Source organism: Lithobates pipiens, unplaced genomic scaffold, assembly GCF_037356315.1.
Source record: "Lithobates pipiens isolate NorthernLeopardFrog02 unplaced genomic scaffold, aLitPip1_a1.2 Scaffold_22, whole genome shotgun sequence".
Lineage (NCBI taxonomy): Eukaryota > Metazoa > Chordata > Amphibia > Anura > Ranidae > Lithobates > Lithobates pipiens.
Window position 1 is genome coordinate 82,681,633 of NW_027507784.1, and position 21,980 is coordinate 82,703,612.

Genomic DNA, 21,980 nt, shown 5'->3' on the forward strand with positions numbered 1-21,980 from the left:
TTCCTGGAAATCAATAATGCTTGTTTATTCTCAGCCTTTTGGCAATGGTAACTGGTAAATGACAGTTCTTTATGAACGCTGTTGTAATTCCTGAATTTGAATGCCATGTCTAAACCCCAAAAAAAAAAAGTAATATATTGCAGCCTTACAAGTCTAGATGCGCTGCATTTGTTTCCTTTTTTCATGCTTATTCCCTGTAATTTCATCTGATCATGATGCCTCTAACCTTTTGTTATAGGGTGAAAATGCTCACTCGCTGTTTCTAAGGCAGGAAGTGTTTTAGGACTACAGAACACCTTCCTTCCTCCTCATCTCCATAACATAGGGAGAGGTGTTCTATAATTCACAGAGGAGACCCGGAAACACTGTTAACTAACCGATAACAGCTGAAGCAGAGTATACAGGAAGTCAATCAGCTTTCAAGATTTCTGGCAGGATCAACACCTATACAGTTGTGCTCATAAGTTTACATACCTTGGCAGAATTTATGATTTCTTGGCCATTTTTCATAAAATATGAATAACACAGAAAATTTTCTTTCACTTATGGTTAGTGTTTGTCTGAAATCATTTATTATAAATCAACTGTGTTTACTCTTTTTAAATCATAATGACAACAGACACTACCCAAATGACCCTGATCAAAAGTTTACATACCCCAGTTCTTAATACCATGTATTGCCCCCTTTAACATCAATGACAGCTTGGAGTCTTTTGTGGTATTTGTGGATGAGGCTCTTTATCTTCTCAGATGGTAAAGCTGCCCATTCCTCTTGGCAAAAAGCCTCCAGTTCCTGTAAAGTCTTGGGCTGTCTTGCATGAACTGCCTGTTTGAGATCCCCCCAGAGTGGCTCAATGATATTGAGGTCAGGAGACTGAGATGGCCATTCCAGAACCTTCACTTTATCCTGCTGACCTGAAGTCCAGCAATCACCCGCTTTGACACATTGGATAACCGATTTACTGGTTCAGGGGTTAGAAATCCCCTCGACTTAATCTCCTAAACATACCTCGTATAGGTATGCATAGGTTAGGAGGCATTATATTTAGTCATCGCCACATGGCGGCACCGACCAATCAGTACCCGCGTAGCCCGTCCTGCCAGCACTGGTGAAGAGGAGAGAAAGACGCTGGGATTTCAAATCCCCAGACCGGTAAATCGGCTATAAATGTGTCACAGAGGGTGATCGCGGTACTCCAGGTCAGCGGGAACGAGTGCGATGGGGAGGGGATCCAGTGTAAGTTCACCTTAGATTTTCTGTAAAGGCAAACTTACACTTTAATATCCCTTTAACACAGTACATGGGGAACATACAGAGTCAATGATATGAATCACGGGCTGTGTGCTGGAACTCTACTGTCCCCATCCTCCTTTTGTTTTTCTTTTTTACTGTCAATAAAACCTCTCAGACTGATAACAGAGGAACAAAAAAACCTATCATGCTGATAACAGAGGAACAGAAACCTATCAGACTTATAACAGAGGAACAAAGCAGCAGAGAGAAATCACACCCAGTGCACTGGATAGAGGCAAGTACACAGTATAGAAGGATTTTATGTCTGAGGTTTACAACCACTTTACGTTTTGTAGAAATCACTTGCTCCTGCAGATTTCAGAGTTTGTACTTATGAACAGAGTGCTACGCAGGTGAAAAATACATTTTAAAATGACTAGTTTGAACTTCATTTGCGCTGCTTTTGGCTTTTGATTTATATCTGAGTTGTTTTGAGACTTTACGATGATCCAGCAGAGGTTTTCTAATCCCTCTCTCTTATATTCCCCCCACGTGAAGCCGCATTGACTTCCATTGCTGCTGGATTAGCTATGTTCTCTTATTGCATTAAACAAGCTGCATAAAAGAGAGGATGCAAGGCTAAAATCAATCTTAGCAGCTCCTTAAGAGGCAGCGAGAGTCCCAGACTGTCTCCTGCACTAAGCTCAATCAGCAAAAAGATTCATACAATGGAGAAATTGTTCGGGCATTTACTGTATGCACAATGAAAGATTTCTGATAATAATGGAATGAAACCTTAAAAAAAAAAAAAAAATAAAAAAAAAAAACACAAATTGCAAAAAAAATAAATAAAACATGGTAATGAAACCTATGAATAAACCTTCACGTTTTCATTACATACAACATTTTATTGGAAAGAAAAAATGTTGTGCTAAAGTGCTATTGTTCATGTGCCATGGATATCTTACAAACCCACAGTAGAAACAAAAGATAAATAAATATGTAAAAACGCATACAAATATACAATTATATATGTGCAATAAATAATAAATAAATTAATTAAAATTAATACTGATCGTAAATGATAATACAACAAAAGGTGACCAGGTGTTATGAATGTCAATCAATACACCGCACGCATATGTGCAAAAGTAAAGTCCTCAAGAAGTGAAGTCCTTAAGATGGTGACTAATATCTTGTATTCAACCAGTGACACTGGAAGTGAAATGGTGATATTAATTCTATGGGCATCAGCGCCTATAGGAGTGAGGCTTACCAGAATTCACAGACTTGGGTAGGCATATGCCTCGCAAGTCGTGATAGACTTTATAATGAGGAACTGACGGGTCTCCGCTCCACGAGATATCCCCAATAGCTTCACTCAATATGGCGTTGGTACACACACAGAGGCTGAGCAGCAGATGAATGATGGGCGTCAATGCTCCCCGTATTCAGAAATGGGAATACAATGTGTGATCTGCCCAATGGAATACAGAAAAATCGTTTTTATAGCTTTCTGTGTCACTGCGGTGGATATTTGCAATCTCTGCCACTCTGACATCAATTAAATATAAAGGAATTGGGGATTTACCTACACGGTAATCCAGATATAAAAGAAAAATGGCAGGTCCTAGTATGATTGTGTGGATGTATGTGATATATGCACCTCAGATTTTAAGCTCCCCAAGGGCAAAGATGAACCCCTGAAATAGCTTTTAGGCCTCAGGGAACCTCTGGTAAAATCATTATACCTTCTACTCATTAGTGTGAACAATACACTGTAGATATAGTAATAAACAGGGCCGTCTTTAAGGCAGGGCAAAAGGGGCAGCTGCCCTGGGCCCTGTCATTGTTGTGGGGCCCAAAACAGCTGCCTCACACTTGCCAACTATCCAGGTTTAAATTCCCTTGTCCCTTGAAGTGTTAGTCCTGTGCTGTGTTCCAATATCTCAGTGTGAAGTGCTGGTACTAATGCTGCCCAGCTCTGCCCTATTGTTGTGTACATATGACTCACCTGCAGGCCCTGTGTTTACATGTAAATAACTGGCATTCATATGTAAATAATGGCGACAATACTAAGTAAATAGCTGCGGGCGGCGGCATTGATATTTAAAAAAAGGCGGCATTCATATGTATATAATGCACCCCTGCAGTGAGGAGATGATGTGCTGTAACGTCTAGCAACCAATCAGTGAGCCGTAATGTGTGCTGTAATCTCTAGCACCCAGTCAGTAAGCAGTAATGATATGCCTTAACTGCTGGCAACCAATCGCAATTGCTGCCTGATCTGATACAGTAAACTGATTTTAAGTCTAGCTGCTATTTATTGTATGTCTCAGAGCAGGTGGAGAGTGAAATTGCATGGGGGGGCCCCAAGAAAAATTTTGCCCAGGGTCCATTCAGTATTAAAGACGGCCCTGGTAATAAATAAGGAGGATTGTAGTGTACTTGGCATGTTTGACAGGGCTCTGATGACAAAAAAGTATAATGACCACAAAAAAAAAAACATGAAAACTGTAATGCTCCCTCACATAATACTCCTTGACATTGGTGGTCAGTGGAGAAGGGGCCCTTTAGATTGGTTGTCAGTAGAGAAGGGCCCCATTACATTGGTGGTCAACAGGAAGAGTTCCCTTTACATTGGTGGTCAATAGGAAGAATGTCCCTTACATTGGTGATCAGTGTAGTGCCGCATTACATTAGTGGTGAGTGTAATGCCCTCTTACATTAGTAGTCAGTAAAATGGTCTATTACATTAGAGGTCTAGTGGAGAAGGGGCCCCTTAGATTGGTAGCCAGTGGAGAAGCATCCCATTACACTGGTGGTAAACATGAAGAGCATAGGTATGCGCAGCCTATTACATTAGGGTGTGCATCCCAAAGAGCAAACACATACATCTTTTTCTGCAGCCTCAGCTGCATGTGATAGTGAATGAATGGGAAGTGCTCTGAGCTGAGCGGCTTCTCATTCATTCACAAACTGAAGCATAGTAAACACAATTTACTGTGTTTCAGTTATGAATGGACACATTCAGTGAGTGTGTTCACTGTGTTCATTTGGAAAAGGAAGGGGCCGGTAAATAACATATTTACTATCCCCTTTCCCCACCCTCCATCCTGAAACATCCCCCACAGCAGCCAGGAGGAGAGGAGGGAAGCCAGCAGCAATGAGGGGTAGGAGGACTAACATGGTGGGGGGGGGGGGGGGGCCGGGTAGTAGGGGGAATCGGCACTGCACTTAGCGATTAAGGTTTGCACACCTGGCATATCCCCTGCGCACACCTATGAGGAAGAATTCCATTTACATTGGTGGTTAATAGGAAGAATGCCCATTACATTAGCGGCCAGTAAAGTGGTCTAATACATTGGGGGTCAGTGGAGAAGGGTCCCCTTAGATTGGTAGCCAGTAGAGAAAAGTCTCATTACACCGATGGTCAGAAGGAAGAGTTACCATTACATTGGTGGTCAATAGGAAGAATGCCCCTTACATTGGTGGTCAATAGGAAGAATGCCCCTTACATTGGTGATCAGCGTGAAGAATGCTTCTTAACTGGTGATCAGTGGGAAGAATGTCCTTATATTGGTGATCAGTGGGAAGAATGTCCTTACATTGGAGGTCAGTTGGAAGAATGTCCTTACATTGGAGGTCAGTGGGAAGAACACTGAGCACAGTGGTATCATGTGAGGTGGGGGGGCACCATGAGGAGTTTGGGAGGAGGGAATTTGTATTGGGAGGAGGAATTTTGAGGGTGGCAGGGAATAAGAATTGTTCTAGCAGGGGAAATCTAGGGTGTATGCTAGAAGTGGTGATTTGGGGGGATTTGTGTTGGGACGGGGGGAGAGGATTTGTTTAGGAGGGGGATTTTGGAGGTTTGTGCTAGAAGTGGTGATATGGTAGAGGGGGGAGGGAATTTGTGCTAGGAAGGGAAATGTTTTTTGTGAGGGGGGTTTGGAGTGGGGGGAGAGGATTTTTTCTAGGAGGGGAAATATGAAGGGTAAAGGATTTGTGCTAGGAGGCAGCATTGGGACAAGGGGCGGGCAGGAGGGGTGGCTGCCCTGGGTGCACTGGTTTAATGCAGGGATGTGGGGGCCCTGAGCCTAACATTAGGGGGAAGGGGGGGTGTAGTTTGGCATCTTTGCCCTGGGCACCAGATGGCCTTGTCCCGGCACTGCTTCTTACATTGGTAGAAGAAATCCTATGCAACCTGAGATTAAATCTAGGGTTCCACAGAGCCCTGGTTGAAAAAGGCTGCTTTACATATTGTATGTTCATATGAGTCCCTGCCCACAAGTAGCTTCTAATCTAAAGTCCCTTACCTTACAGGCATAGACATATTAGACGATTACCAGGATTCTTTTAAAGTATGGAAAAAAAACTAGGGCTGTGGAAATTAAAGATTAATTCCTCGATTAATCAATTAATTTTTTTGATCGATCATAAAATTCTTTTGATCGGTACTCACCACTCCGCCACCTTCCGGTTCTTCAGGGAGTTCCGTCAGAGATTCGGTGACGTCACGGACATCGATGTCACTTGACTCCTCCCCCTTCCCCAAGTGCCTCCGTCTGCTAACGAAGGGAAGGGGGGGAGGAGTCCGGTGATGTCAAAGTTCTGCTTGAACGTAACGCGTACAGGGGAGGGGCTACGCATGACGTCACCAGCTGCTGCCCTACGGAACTAACACGATTGTCGGCTTTACATGCTGTGTTTTTATCATCTTTATGTGAGTAGTTTGTGTTTGAACACAAAAATGAAATCTTATACTTAAGCGGTGAGCACTTAGATATTTTCTTTCTACTCATGACCTGGCGTCCTTGCTGAGATCTAAGGAGACGTGAGCGAAGTTTATGGTCCGTCTTAACCCTTTTGATACCCGCTTGTATGACCACCTGTTTGCACAGATGGGTCCATGCCATAAGGTGAGAGTGATTAGTTAGACCAGAGGTGGAGGGATTGTCACGCTACTGTGGAAAAAAGACTTACTTCAGTGCTACAATTTGAATTTAAAACGTATTTGTGTGAACTGTGAAGTTAAGTCATGGATTTTGGAAACTAACTAGTGTCAGGTGATTGTATATAGTGTATACCACATTTACCACTGACTAATGCAGAGTTGCAATGCAAGGAGATCAGCTAAAAGTAGATGGATCTGTATGTGCATTATAATTAATCAAAATTAGTCGATTAATCGTTTAAAAAAAAATAATTGATTAATCGAACGCGAAAATTTTAATCAGTAACAGCCCTAAAAAAAACCATGCAAAAGCAGAACATTCAAACGAAATGCAGGTACTGCCCTGGCCTGGATTCAAACCGAGGACTCCAGTGCTGCAAGACTTAAAAACTAACCACTGTGATGCATGTTTTGCATCTAAATGGAATTTTAGTAAAAACTATATCCTCACATCCTGCTTTACTCCATTCTGATTCATATACATTTAAAACTGCCTTCACACGAGCCTTTGAGCGACAAGAAAAAAAAAATAGAACTAGCGGTGGAGCCAACAACGTGCAGTGATATACATTCTTGGCTCTATGCGTCCCCCTCTCCTTTGTATCCCTTAACAATCACACAAAGAAATGCATTTTATTTCCATATTTTAATGGCTCCGCATTCTACAGGAGCGTGATAACAGTTCAGCCCTGCTGCCTCCAAAAGCCAAAGAAGCAAACCACTATTCACACCGAAGGTATGGAAGCCAAGCCAAGCGGGGTCGGGTTAGCGGCCCCTCTCCAGATTCAATTCAGCACGGTAATGCATTTGTACAGAGCGCAGTAGCTGGCCCATTCTCTCTCTGCAAATTGCTTCCCGTAATATATGCTAAGTTCTGCAGAGAGCACTTGGGCAAATTCCAATTATTCATCTTAGGAGCTGACACAAATCCCCCCCAGGTCATGGGATCTGGATTGTGGACACGTCTATTATCTTGCATGTTAAGTGAGGCTGAAGATATCTGCCGATTTTATTTAACAATTATTGTTATTACCGTTCTCTTTGGCAGCCCCAGTAATTATATTTACATGATATAATGAGAGATTGTTGCTATTGCTGTCTGAGTACATTAATCAGCTGTAATAGAAGGCAGGAAATTAAAGCTAAACTCCAGGCAAATGGTGAAAAACATCGACGTGGGAGCAGTTTTATTAGCAAAGAATTTGTATTTCTGCCCACCAGTCCAATAGGCTACACATTATGCTGCGTACACACGATCGGAATTCTCGTTCGAAAAAGCTCTGATGGTTTCCCCGTCGGAATTCCGACAGAATTTCGCTCAAACTGTCTTGCCTACACGCGGTCACACCAAATTCCGACGGTCAATAACACCGCGACATACAACACGTTCGATGGTACTATAAAAGGGATGTTTAATGCTTCTGAGCATGCGTTGAATTGTTTCCGAGCATGTGTCAGAATTGCATACACACAATCAAAAAATCCGATAGAAAGGTTTTCAATTGGAAAAATTGAGAACAGGCTCTCAATCTAAAGACCGTCGGAAATGCCGACAGAAAAAGACCGATGGGCATACACATGGTCGAAAAATCTGATGAAAAGCTCCCATCGGACTGTTTCCATCTGAAATTCCGGCTGTGTGTACGCAGCATAACAAGTTCTATCTGGCAGGGCAAGAAACCTCATTTTATTCTGCTGAAATTTAACCACTTCCCGACCAGCGCATGACGATGTACGTCGACAGAATGGCACGGGCAGGCATATTGGCGTACAGGTACGTCCAATATTCAATGGCGGCCTACCATCGCGCTGGTCGGGACCCCCGTGAGTCCGGTCGCGGGACCCGCGGACTCGATCGCCGCATCCCCGCGATCGTCTCACGGAGCGGCCGAATGGAGGAAATGCAGAGTAAACAGCATTTCTCCATTCTGCCTAGCAACTAGTGACGCTGATCTCTGCTCCATGTGATTGGAGCAGAGATCAGTGTTCACTAAATGAAAGCCCAACCCCCCCACAGTTAGTAACACACCCCTAGGAACACTTAACCCCTACACTGCCACCCACTGGTTAACCCCTTCACTGCCAGTGTCATTTACACAGGAATCACTGCATTTATATAGCAGTGATTACTGTATAAATGACAATGGTCCCAAAAATGTGTCAAAAATGTCCGATGGGTCCCCCACAATGTCGCAGTCACAATAAAAATCGCAGATCGCCGCCATTACTAGTAAAAAAAAATAATAAAAAATTATTAATAAAAATGCTATAAAACTATCCCTATTTTGTAAACGCTATAACTTTTGCGCAAACCAATCAATAATCGCTTATTGCGATTTTTTTTACCAAAAATATGTAGAAGAATACGTATCGGCCTAAACTGAGGGAAAAAAATGTTTTTTTTATATATTTTTGGGGGATATTTATTATAACAAAAAGTAAAAAATAATGCGTTTTTTTTCGAAATTGTCGCTCTATTTTTGTTTATAGCGCAAAAAATAAAAACCACAGGGGTGATCAAATACCACCAAAAGAAAGCTCTATTTGTGGGAAAAAAAGGACGTCAATTTTGTTTGGGAGCCACGCCGCACGGCCGTGCAATTGTCAGTTAAAGCGACGCAACTTTATCCTGCGATCCTGTTCAAGACTGGCTTTGCTGACATCCCTTCTGGCTCCAGATTCTGCTTCCTGTTTCACTACATTGATCCCTGACTTCTGGCTTGGCTGACTATCCATTACTATGTTTTGACTACGTTTGTTCTTTTTACTTTCATTATTAAACAAGTGTGATTTAACTGTACTTCTGTCTTGGCCTGATTTCATGGTTTCTGACACGGACATCTTGTTACACCCACCGGAGGTTTGCATTTTACACTTATTTTTAACAGTAAATGGAGCTTATAAGGTGAAATGCAGTATTCTGAAATGCGACGGACTGTTTAGATGCTGAATTTTAAAGGCAGCGGCAAGCCTGCTGATCTCACAGATTTGCTAATCTGACAGAACACCGCTGCTTTTATAACTCAACATGTAAACAGCCCAATGGATTTCTAAATGCTGTATTTCACCATTTATGCTCCGTTTACTGATAATAATAAGTGTGAAATAAAAAACTCCGGTGGGTATAACAAGATGTCCACTTGCCGCCTTCTCACTCTATCCTTACTGTGGACGAGTGTGGGGCAGGGGCGGATCCAGGGGGGGGGCAACGAGTCAATTGCCCCCTCCGAGAATACCGCCAGCTAATGACAGCACGGCCGGTTCCGCGGGTCCAATCGCGGCCGGTTCCGCGGGTACCCGCGGGCCGGTTCCGTGGGTCCAATCGCGGCCGGCTCCGCGGGTACCCGCGGCCGGTTCCGCGGGTACCCGCGGCCGGTTCCGCGGGTCCAATCGCGGCCGGTTCCGCGGGTACCCGCGGGCCGGTTCCACGGGTCCAATCGCGGCCGGTTCCGCGGGCCGGTTCCGCGGGTCCAATCGCGGCCGGTTCCGAGGGTACCCGCGGCCGGTTCCGCGGGTCCAATCGCGGCCGGTTCCGCGGGTACCCGCGCTGAGTGGACGGGTGAGGGGGGGGGCAGCTGGGCGGCTTAGGAGGGCTGCTGGCCAATCAGGAAGCCAGCAGGCAGGGGAGCAGGGAGATGACATCATCTCTCACTGCCCTGCATCCCTCCAGTTCCACCCTCACTGTGTAGGAAGCTGTGTGCAGCAGAGAGATTGCATCATCTCTCTGCTGCCTATCTTCACTCTGGGACCCAACAAAAGACCACCAGTAGGTGACAATCCGCAGTGTGTGGCAGGCTACGTGGCAAGTGGCAATCCGCAATGTGTGGCAGACTACGTGGCAAGTGGCAATCCGCAATGTGTGGCAGGTGACGTGGCAAGTGACAATCCGCAATGTGTGGCAGGTGACGTGGCAAGTGACAATCCGCAATGTGTGGCAGGTGACGTGGCAAGTGACAATCCGCAATGTGTGGCAGGTGACGTGGCAATCCGCAATGTGTGGCAGGTGACGTGGCAAGTGACAATCCGCAATGTGTGGCAGGCTACGTGGCAAGTGGCAATCCGCAATGTGTGGCAGGCAACGTGGCAAGTGACAATCCGCCATGTGTGGCAGGTGACGTGGCAAGTGGCAATCCGCAATGTGTGGCAGGCAACGTGGCAAGTGACAATCCGCAATGTGTGGCAGGTGACGTGGCAAGTGACAATCCCCAATGTGTGGCAGGTGACGTGGCAAGTGGCAATCCGCAATGTGGGTCAGGCAACGTGGCAAGTGACAATCCGCAATGTGTGGCAGGTGACGTGGCAAGTGGCAATCCGCAATGTGTGGCAGGCTACGTGGCAATCCGCATCTGGTGGCAGGCGACGTGGCAAGTGACAATCCGCAATGTGTGGCAGGTGACGTGGCAAGTCACAATCCGCAATGTGTGGCAGGCTACGTGGCAAGTGACAATCCGCAATGTGTGGCAGGTGACGTGGCAAGTAACAATCCGCATTTGGTGACAAGTGACAATCCACATTTGGTGGCAGGCGACATGGCAAGTGACATCCTCAGGGCTCCCACTGATTCTGCAATATGGTGAGTTAAACCATTTAATTTTATATTACAATGTATTAATAGAAATAATGCGCTTCAATCATCCTGACACCATAACAACCATGGTGCCGTAATGATTGAAGCGCCAATACCAGCCATTTCCCATATAAATTGCCCCCCAAAAAACATATTTTATAGCAGTGCCCCTCCCGAGATTAGACTCTGGATCCGCCCCTGGTGTGGGGTGTAGCAAGATGGCGTCGTCGGAAACCTCACTTCCGTTACAAATTCTGACGGGTCGCCAAATATGATGAAACACCTGCAGAAAACTACAGGAGGGGACAGAGACAAGACCAGTCACCCAGCATAAGGAGAGAGAGCAGCAGTGAGCGGTCTTTATCACAGGAAGTTCCTGCACAGAGGGAAAGTCTCCCACTGGAATACTGCACAGGTCTGGAAGACATATACAAAGCACACCAAGATTCAAGAAAGAATACACGTGAATCTTATATTTGGTACAACTATCAACCCGTCCCCGCATGCCAAGGTTACTAGGTGTAGTCCTGGACTCTGAACTCTCATTTTGGCCCCACATCCAATCACTGTCCAAATCTGCAACCTCCGCAACATCTCCAAGATACGTCCCTTCCTAACCAATGACACCACTAAACTCCTAATTCACACTCTGGTCATCTTTCACTTCGACTACTGTAACTCCCTCCTCATTGGATATAGCAAAGAAAAGACACAACGGGAGATGGAAGAATCCTGCTCACCCTGAAAATACAACGCAAGGGAGAAGGGTTCCCCCAAAGTGGGGTTTTTAGGCAGCAAAGTGAAAAAATGTGTCAATATTGTATAAAAAAGGGTTGTTTATTAGTAGTATCAAAGGGCATACCATGATGGTTAAAAAATGAGCTCCAGTATTAATAAATATAAAACTAAAACAAATATGCACTTGCAGACAGGAGTTTCATAGCAACATTAATGATGAAATGTCAACAGTATGAAAGATTGTACTGACGCGTTTCAACCCATATATGCCCTTTGGTACTACTAATAAACAACCCTTTTTTTCCCAATATTGACAATTTTTTTTCACTTTGCTGCCTAAAAACCCCACTTTGGGGGAACCCTTCTCCCTCCTCATTGGATTACCTTTACAAAGGTCATCCCTCCCTTCAGTCCATCATGAAGGCTGCTGCCAGACTCATCTACCTTACAAACCGCTCAACGTCTGCTACCTCTCTCTACCAATCCCTACATTGGCTGCCACTCACCCAACAAATGAGGATCAAAATATACTAATAACAATTAAAGCCATTCACAACTCTGCCCCCAACTACATCACTAGCCTGGTCTCAAAATACCAACCTAATCGTTCTCTTCATTCCTCCCAAGACCTCCTTGCTCTCTAGTTCCCTTGTCACCTCTCCTCCCATGCTCACCTCCAGGACTTCTCCTGAACTTCTCCTATCCTATGGAAATCCCTAACCCAATCTGTCCAACTGTCTCCTACTCTTTCCACTTTTAGACAATCTCTGAAAACCTTTCTCATCAGAGAAGCCTATCCTACCGCCACCTAACAACAGGACTTTTACTTTCTCCATCAGCTCATCCCCCACAGTTATTACCTTTTGTATCACTTGACCCCCCCCCCCCCCCCCTCCTAGATGTGAAAACTGTTGGCACTATATAAATCCTGTACAATAATAATATTTAGACAAAATTATTTTAGCCTGGAGTTCAGCTTTAAAGTAGAACTAAAGGCAAAATGTTTTTTTTCTTCATTTAGGATAGCATAAGGGAGGGTGATAAACCCCTGTAAGTTTATTCTTTGTCATAGGTCTCACATTGGGAGATTTCCCTTCACTTCCTGTCCCATAGCAAAAACAGGAAGGGATAGGAAATTCCTGCAAATCATTTTGGGTTGTTTCACACAGTATTTGCGCAGCGATTTTTCAAACGTGGGAAAAAACCCACATTTTTCCATTATAATGCACTAAAACACACTATATTGCCCAAATGTTTGATGAAATAAAAAAGATGATCTTATGCCAAGTACAAGTATACCAAATACAACATGCTTTAAAATTGTGCACAAATGTGCAGCGACGACAAACTACATGTATTTTTAAAAGCCTTTAAAATCCTTTACAGGTTACCACTTTTGATTTACAGAGGAGGTCTACTGCTAAAATTACTGCCCTTGCTCTGATCTTCGTGGTGATACCTCACATGCATGGCACAATTGCTGTTTACATATGACACCAGAGCGACACTTGCTTTGCCCGTGAGCACGGGACAGGGGTGCTTTTTCTTTTTTTTTTCATTTTGCTATTTTATTTTTAAACTGTTCCTTTCATTTTTGTTAATCATTTTATTGTTATCTCAGGAAATGTAAATATCCCCTCTAATAGCAATAGGTATTAGACCCTAGATCTCTCCTCTGCCCTCAAAGCATCTGACCACACCATGATCAGCGTGATAAAATGCTTTCCCAATTTCCCAATGGCGCTGTTTATATCCGGCAAAACCTAAGTCATGAAATGCTTGTAGCTTCCGGTTTCTTAGGCCATAGAGATCATTGGCGCTGTTCTGGTCTCTTACTGTGAAGGCTTCTTCACAGTAAGAGCTTTGAAAATATGGAATAGACCAGTGGCGGCCCGTCCATAAGGGTGCAGGGGTGTCGCCCCTTAATCCATACGTCTGGCCCCTAATCTACATGCAGGGTGCCGGACGCATTGATTCAAATGTTTTTTTTTTTTTAATTAGAGTCAGAGGCTCTAATTGGCTTTAAAAAGGGTGGGCTTGGGGGCGGATGGAGCACCAGCCACCACTTGAATAGACCCCCTCAAAAGGTGGTTCTGCCAGCTCAGTGGATTGCTTTACAAAAGACCTGGATTCTTTACTAAATGTACATAATATAACTGGATACTGACATTTATAGGTAAAGTTGATCCAGGGAATATCCAATTGTCTCTTGGGGGATCATAAAGGAATTTTTTCCCCTGCTGGAGCAAATTGGATCATGCTTTGCTGTTTTTTTTTTTTGCCATACTCTGGATCAACTGTGGGTATAGGACTGTATATATAGGATTGTAAAAAAAATAGTTTTCTTTTGTTTCTCCTTTTTTATTGGTTGAACTAGATGAAGTTTGTGCCTTTTTTTCAACCGACTAACTATGTAACTATGTAAAATGTCATTGTTGACCTTCTGAAAATGCTTGTTGCTGTCTTTGCCGTGATACCCCCAGAATCTTATACTTTGGTCAGTGACTTAGAACATTGAAGCATTTGCAGGCAATTAGCATTTGAAATGTACCAGTACCAACTGGGGTCGCAGGCTTCGGACATTCCTCTAAGACTGATGAAGGCTACAGCTCTGGAATTTGGGGGGGGGGGGGGGTGGGGTAGGAATCAGGAGATGCCAGAGAGGTGAGGCTAGTACCTCTTCCTTGCAGGTGGCTGGTCTTTTGATTTATTGTGACATATTTTACATTCTGCCTCATCCTGCCCAGAAGTTTTCCAGTATACAGGACAACAGGCTAAGCACCAGTAGACTAAGGCTGGTCATCACTGGGGCACGATGCCACCTGATACACAAGCAGTGGCTTCCCCTACCTGATTAAACAGAAGCACAAACAATTTATATCTGCTGTTGTAATGCTGGCCTTTAAAAGAACTGTCTGTATCACTTGCTGCCATGCCCAGACAGGAATGTAACAGAATCTACAATATCGTAGCTTTCCTCAAAGACCCAATAAGTTCTGCGGTTAGAGCATTTAGAGATTCAGAGTAACAATTTCTAAATACTGCTTTAATGAAAGAAGATAAAAAATGGTGCAGGAAAATATTTACAGGAAAATATTATTTCAAAATAAAAAATAGCAGTATTAAAATAAACTGTAATAAAAGTAATAAAATAAACAGTAATAAAAGTGAAGAGTGAAGAGCAAAGTTTGCATGGTCTTTGGTTCCATGCAGAGTCTATTCTGATATACTGTATCAGAGTCAACGGCTCTCATAAATGACCCTTATCATTTCCTTTATAGTTTTGATGGTAAACAAAGGCTGCGAATGCAGCCATTTGTTTCTGGCAAATAAATGCGTCATTTAAAGAAACAAACACAACCAATTAAAGAGTCTGAGGCCTGGAGAGTATTTTAGCATGTTTGTCAGACACATCCTTAATGCCAATTAGCATTGAAATATAGACAATTTTTTTGAATGCATCTATTTTTCCATCTGAGAAGATTTTGCAATCTGGCAGTCAACATAATGTTGCACAGAGTGAAATTATGATTCGTTAGAGGCCAAATATGATATAAATTGGTAGCATATATCACTCAGGAAATGGTGTTCCATTAACCTTCTGGTCCTCCTACTATAGGTGTGTTGATGATTGTTATTTCTTTATACATCAGTGTATCTAATGAGTGTAACTTTTTTTACAATCAGATGAAATAGAGTTGGGCTTTGGCAAGGTGGGTCTTTACAGTTCTCACATACAATGCAGGACTGCTGGTACTACATTGTACATGATGATGTCACAGTACCTATGACTGATGGAGGGGCAAAGGGAAGTGGCTTTGGGGGATCAATGGTATGGTGCAGAGGAAGTCTGTGGGAGAAATAAGGTAACTATAGCTGCTTTTTCCTTTACCCATAGACAAAATGAGCATTCAACTCTTGCCGTGTATTTAGGGCGGGAGTCCCAGGAAAATGGTTTCCTGAGAACAGAATAGAGACTTGTTTATGAGAAGCACTCCAGTTATCACACAATGTAATAAAGTACATATCATACAGGATATCATCCTAATGCACCATTCATTTTTATCACCATAGGGCACAGGTAGGAGGATTTGTTATACTCACTGAAAGCTGCTACTGCCAAGACCAGCGTGATGATGATGGACAGCCAGGATACCCATAATGCCTTCTTCCTGTAACTCTGGGCTTCATGTGGCTTCAGCTTTGTGCTGCTTTCTAATAAACCTGAAGGGGTAAAAAAAAAATGTTAAAAATATACAATAATCCGTTATTTTTACATCAGAATAGAATTATAACGGGGAACTTTAATTACACAAATGCTTTTCCTATCATTCCCAAACCCCCTTCTGAAAATACCCAATTGCCTGGTCATCATGCTGATCCTTTACCAAACCAGGGAGATAGCGACATCTATACTGTGAGATACTCCCAAAGGGAGATTATGTTTAAAGGCCACATTCCTCACTAGAGCCCTGCAAGTGCAACAACTGATTGATAGTTATAAAATCACCCCATTAGATTCACTTTACACATGGACACAGAAAAACAAAAAAGCAATTTCTTAAGAAAAACAAAAGGTTTATACTACCAGGGCAGGGGTGTGCGCTAATAATGTCCTGTGATGCTCCATCATGACATCTGCCTTGATGCTCCTGGAAGGATCCAGAAGGGGCTGGTAAACCTGGGGCACATGGCCGTGAGGGATGGGGGCACAACATTACAATGCCTGTGAGACATGGCATGGGGGATGGTGGTGTTGGGGCAGAACATTACAAAGCCTGGGACACATGGCAGTGGGGGATGTTGGGGCAGAACATTACAAACACTGTAGAAGTGATTGGGTGGCTCCAGAGTTTCCCAATTCCCTTTTAACAGTAGGGCAGGAACCCTGGACTAAAAATGTAGACAGCAGATAGCCAACACAAGCCATAGCCTAGGGTGGCAAGGCCGCCAGGGGCATACCACCAACCAGGGAGCGGACTGTCCATTTTGGGCACTCGGGCACTGCCAAGGGCCCCATGCCACTAAGGGGCCCATCAGGGTTGCCAGCCTCAATAAAACCAGGGACAGTATGTAAAATTCTGTGTTTTTTTAAAAAAAATCACAAGACTATAGCTACCCCACCTCTCCAGTACCTTTTCAGTGTGTGTATGTGTATTCTGTGTGTGTATACTGTGTGTGTATATTGTGGGTCTGTGTGTGTGTGTGTATACTATGTGGCCCCATAATCTATTGCCTGGGGGCCCCATAATTTCCTATTGCCTGGGGGCCCCATAATCTCCTATTGCCCAGGGGCCCCATAATCTTCTCCTATTGCCCAGCGGCCCCATAGTCTCCTATTTCCTGGGGGCTGCATGAGTTGTCAGTCCGCCCCTGCCTCCAACCACACTTCATGCCACTGACAGTTCCAGATTGTTGTCCGGCATGAAAGAGTAATCAGTCACGTTTGTATTCTTGCTTTTCGGTACAGTTTGTACATTTTTATTGGTGAAATTGTGTCATGTGTACTTACGGTATTACCACACTTCGCCCAGACACATGGAACTGAACTGCTAGCACAGAAGTGCAACAATTTGCTCTGTCTGTTGACTGATCTGACACTTATCAATAGTAGGGATGAGCTGAGTGAGTTCAGTGAGATCGTATTTGCTGCAAATTAGATGATTTTGCTCTTGGTAATGCTGACTTAATTTTCTATTTCGTTTCTTGAGCTGCTGGAGAAAAATTTGGTTAAAAAAAAAAAAATCTACTGTTTATTTTTTTTTTATTTTTTTGAGGTGGTGTAGACTGGGGTAGAAATAATTTAGGATTATTATTTAATTTAACTTTTTTTTTCCCTTTTTTATATATTTGATGGCTATTTGTTTCTTGTCACTTGAATATTTTTAATTCATTGTTTTAGTTGTCCATTTTCCTCTTTCTGTAAAAAATAAATGAATAAGAACATTTTTTTTGGTTTCTTGAGCTGCTTGGGCAAAATTTCCTTGGGAAAAAAAATCTACGTGTTTTTTATTTTTTTACTGGGACATAGATAATTTAGAGATTCTTAGTTTATTTATTTATTTATTTCCATGTGTTTTTCCCTTTTTTATATATATTTAATGGCTATTTGCATCACATTGTTTTAGTTGTCCATTTTCCTCTTTCTGTAAAGAAAATAAAAAAATAAAATAAAAAAAATAATGATTTTTCAATCCCACGGTGTGTTATTTTTTTCCAGTAAGAGTAGTACTAGAATTACTAGTAAGTAATTAGTTATATATTGTGTATTTAAGAATACATATCAGCCCTATATTAAAGTGATCTGCTGAGTAAGGCATAGCTAGCATTTCCTATCTATTCTGCTGTGGCTCCTCCAGAAGGAATCACAGGGTGCAACTGGGACCGGGCATCTGACACAACCAGATGTACCGGGGGGCAAACTGCGTTCTGAGTTCCTCAAGAGAACAAAGAGTCAACACATCACCTGCTGGAAAAAAAACTATTAAAATTCTTCTTTTACAAGGCACCTTTGACCAAGTGTATCTAAAGCTATTTTTATTCATCATTTTGGGTAAAAAAGGGAAGGGTTAGAGCCCCTGTCAGGTTTATAATCCAGAACAAGTAGAAACAAGGCACTGGACTCAAATCATCAGTAGGTTAATTGGATTATAATAAGACACAGGGGCCCCAGTAGGCCCAAAGTATTCTCTGTGCAACCCAATTAGTGCTCACAGTAATTATACAGTATATAAAGTGCAATCCTATTATCTCTATAAATCCTGATTATAATCCCAAACTGTATCACTGTGTTAAAAAAAATTATATTAAAAATATCATGAAACGTTAATATGATACTTCTTCTATAAAAGCCTTCACTGTGTAATAAATATAACCTCTTGTGGACCGCAATGTACTGCAGATGGGTGGCCCATGCAGGCAAAGTGATGCTCCCAGCCGACACCCACTGCCAGCAAGTCCCCACCAATGATTCATGGCCGGGACCTGTGCAATCACAGCCCAGAGCTCTGTGTTGACAATCAACACAGGGCTATGTACAGAGGGAACAATCTCTCTGTTTCTTATCTCTGCAAAGCAGGGATAAGAAAAGCCGCGTACACACGTAGCGATATGTCTGACGTACTTAGTCTGGCGGACTTTCCGCCAGACTGTCCGTCGGACTTTCCGCCAGACTGTCCGTCGGACTTTCCGAACGGGCTACTTGCCCACACACGGCACTTTTTGAGCGGACTAATACGGCGTACTAAGTCCGCCGTACTATCCGCCCTACTTTTGAAATGAATGGACTCGCCCACACACGCAGAGGAAAGTCCGCTCATTTCGAGCGCGTCTCCAGGTAGGCGGGGCCCGCGAAGGAGATGTCGCTGGCCCCGCTGCCTGGTATGGACTTAAAGGGGAACCCCAACGCCGAAAAAAATCGGCGTGGGGGTCTCCCCCAAGTCCACAACAGACCCTTGTCCGAGCACGCTACCCGGCCGGCCAGAAAAGGGGGGGCGAGCGAGCGCCCTCCCCTCCTGAGCCGTACCAGGCCACGTGCCCTCAACATGGGGGGTGCCTTGGGGGAGGGGGGCCTCGCGGCCCCCCCACCCCAAAGCACCTTGTCCCCATGTTGATGAGGGCAAGGGCCTCTTCCCGACAACCCTGGCCGTTGGTTTCGGGGTTTGTGGGCGGGGTGCTTATCGGAATCCGGGAGCCCCCTTTAATAAGGGGGCCCCCAGATACCGGCCCCCCACCCTATGTGAATGAGTATGGGGTACAATGTACCCCTACCCATTCACCTGTAAAATAAAAGTACAAAAAAAACACAACACACGAGATAAAATACTTTATTGCACAGCTCCGGGGGTCTTCCGTCTTCGGGGGTCTTCTCGTCGGACTCCTCCGCTATCTTCTTGTAGCTCTTTTGCTAGCGGAGGAGCCTGGCTTTCTTCCTTGCCGCCGGCCTCTTCTTCCGACTTCGGGGGTCTTGTCCCCCTCTTCGGTTCTTCTGCCGGGCCACCGCGCCTTCTTATAGCTCTTTTACAGGCGGTGGCCCGGTCTTCTGTCGCCGACGCCGCCTTCCGTTCTTCTTCTTCTTCTCCAGGAGATGTTGACTCGACGATCTCTCCGGTCGCAATGCCAGGGACGCGCTGCGCTGCCACTTATATAGGGACAAGGGGCGGTGTCACATGGGTTTATGTCACATGGGTTGGTCACATGGGTTGATGTCACATGGTGACAGTCCCAGCATCCTCCGGGACTGTGACATCGTAAGGGGGCGGGGTCACCATGTGACACCAACCCATGTGACATAAACCCATATGACACCGCCCCTTGTCCCTATATAAGTGGCAGCGCAGCGCGTCCCTGGCATTGTGGCCCGAGAGATCGTCGAGTCAACATCTCCTAGAGAAGAAGAAGAAGAACGGAAGGCGGCGGCGGCAGCGACAGAAGACCGGGCCACTGCCTGTAAAAGAGCTATAAGAAGGGGCGGTGGCCCGGCAGAAGAACCGAAGAGGGGGACAAGACCCCCGAAGTCGGAAGAAGAGGCCGGCGGCGAGAAAGAAAGCCGGACTCCTCCGCTAGCAAAAGAGCTACAAGAAGATAGTGGAGGAGTCCGGCAAGAAGACCCCCGAAGACGGAAGACCCCCGGAGCTGTGCAATAAAGTATTTTATCTCGTGTGTTGTGTTTTTTTTGTACTTTTATTTTACAGGTGAATGGGTAGGGGTACATTGTACCCCATACTCATTCACATAGGGTGGGGGGCCGGTATCCGGGGGCCCCCTTATTAAAGGGGGCTCCCGGATTCCGATAAGCCCCCCGCCCGCAGACCCCGACAACCAACGGCCAGGGTTGTCGGGAAGAGGCCCTTGTCCTCATCAACATGTTGAGGGCACGCGGCCTGGTACGGCTCAGGAGGGGGGGGCGCTCGCTCGCCCCCCCTTTCCTGGCTGGCCAGGTAGCGTGCTAGGACAAGGGTCTGTTGTGGACTTTGGGGGGGACCCCCATGCCGATTTTTTTCGGCGTTGGGGTTCCCCTTTAAGTCCATACCAGGCGGCGGGGCCAGCGACGTCTCCTTCGCGGGCCCCGCCTACCTGGAGACCCGCTCGAAATGAGCGGACTTTTCTCCGGGCGGGAAAAGTCCGCTCATTTCAAAAGTACGGCATACACACGGATGGATTGTCCGCCGAAATGCGAGTTCGGCAGGAAGATTGGAGTGTAACACGGCATTCTAAGTCCGCCGTACTTTCGGGTCAAAAAAGTATGCCGGAGGCTACACACGGGGGGGTTGTTTGGCGGACTCGAGTTTGCCGGACTTTTCCACCGGATTGTTTGATCGTGTGTACGCGGCAAAACAAAGAGATCTTTAGTAAAAGCAGCACACTGTACACATATTACACATTGTTAGGCACATATTTAACCCCTTAATCACTCTGGATATTAACCCCTTAACAGCCAGTGTCATTAGTACAGTGACTGTGTATAGTATTAGCACTGATCACTGTTCACTGTCAGTAATGGCCTGTATACATGATCTGAAATTCAGACGACGTCTGTTTTTCTTTGCATGCTAGTCGCATATCGAAAATGAAGAGGTTACTAAAGTTACAAAAATTCTCTTAAAACTGAATAAAATTGGAAGTGATGTCATGTGTTGTAGTGTAATTGTATTGTCAATTCATTGTATTTTCAAATGACAACTGTACTGATTAAACTAAAATCATCTGGTATCGTACGAGAAACATTTTTGTGCTTGTCCCGATGGATAATATCAGATGAACTGTCGTGATTGGCTCTTGAAAGCTCTGTACTAACAATCAGATTATCGTACGATCGTTTTGAAAGCGGTATTTTTCATCCGATTTTCTGATCGTGTGTATAGGCCATTAGTCAGTCCCCCCCCCCAGCATCAGTTAGTGTCAGATTGTCTGCCACACTATGTCCCATTATACGTCACTGATTACCGCCATTAGTAGTAGAAAATAATCCAAATATATATATATATATATATATATATATTGTACCATAGTTTGTAGACGCTATCATTTTCATCCAAACCGATCAATATACATTTATTAGGATTTCTTTTCATTTACCAAAGACAAGTAGCAGAATACATTTTGGCTGAAATTTTCCCTTTAAGATGTGGCATTGTGGGCGTGCAGCACAAGCTCCGTGAGTATGATCGTGGGTCCCGTGGACTCGATGTCTGCGGGGGATACCCGCAATCATCTCACGGAGAGGAAGAACGGGGAAATGCTGATGTAAACAAGCATTTCCCCTTTCTGCCTAGTGACACTGTCACTGATCACAGCTTCCTGTAATCGGGAGCTGTGATCAGTGTCGTGTCACATGTAGCCCATCCCCCCTACAGTTAGAACACGTCCCTAGGACACACTTAACCCCTTGATTGCCCCCTAGTGGTTAACCCCTTCACTGCCAGTCACATTTACACAGTAATCAGTGCATTTTTAATCGCACTGATCACTGTATGTGAGTGGTCCCA

General features: G+C 44.5%; 1 protein-coding gene across 1 annotated transcript in view; it reads right to left on the minus strand.

Moving 5' to 3' along the window:
* Positions 1-21,980, minus strand: part of TMEM163 (transmembrane protein 163) — a 244,868-nt gene that overhangs the window by 197,021 nt on the left and 25,867 nt on the right. The window contains exon 2 of the mRNA XM_077447805.1: positions 15,598-15,717. Coding sequence (XP_077303931.1) covers positions 15,598-15,717 — 120 coding nt within the window. The remainder of the gene's footprint in view (positions 1-15,597; positions 15,718-21,980) is intronic.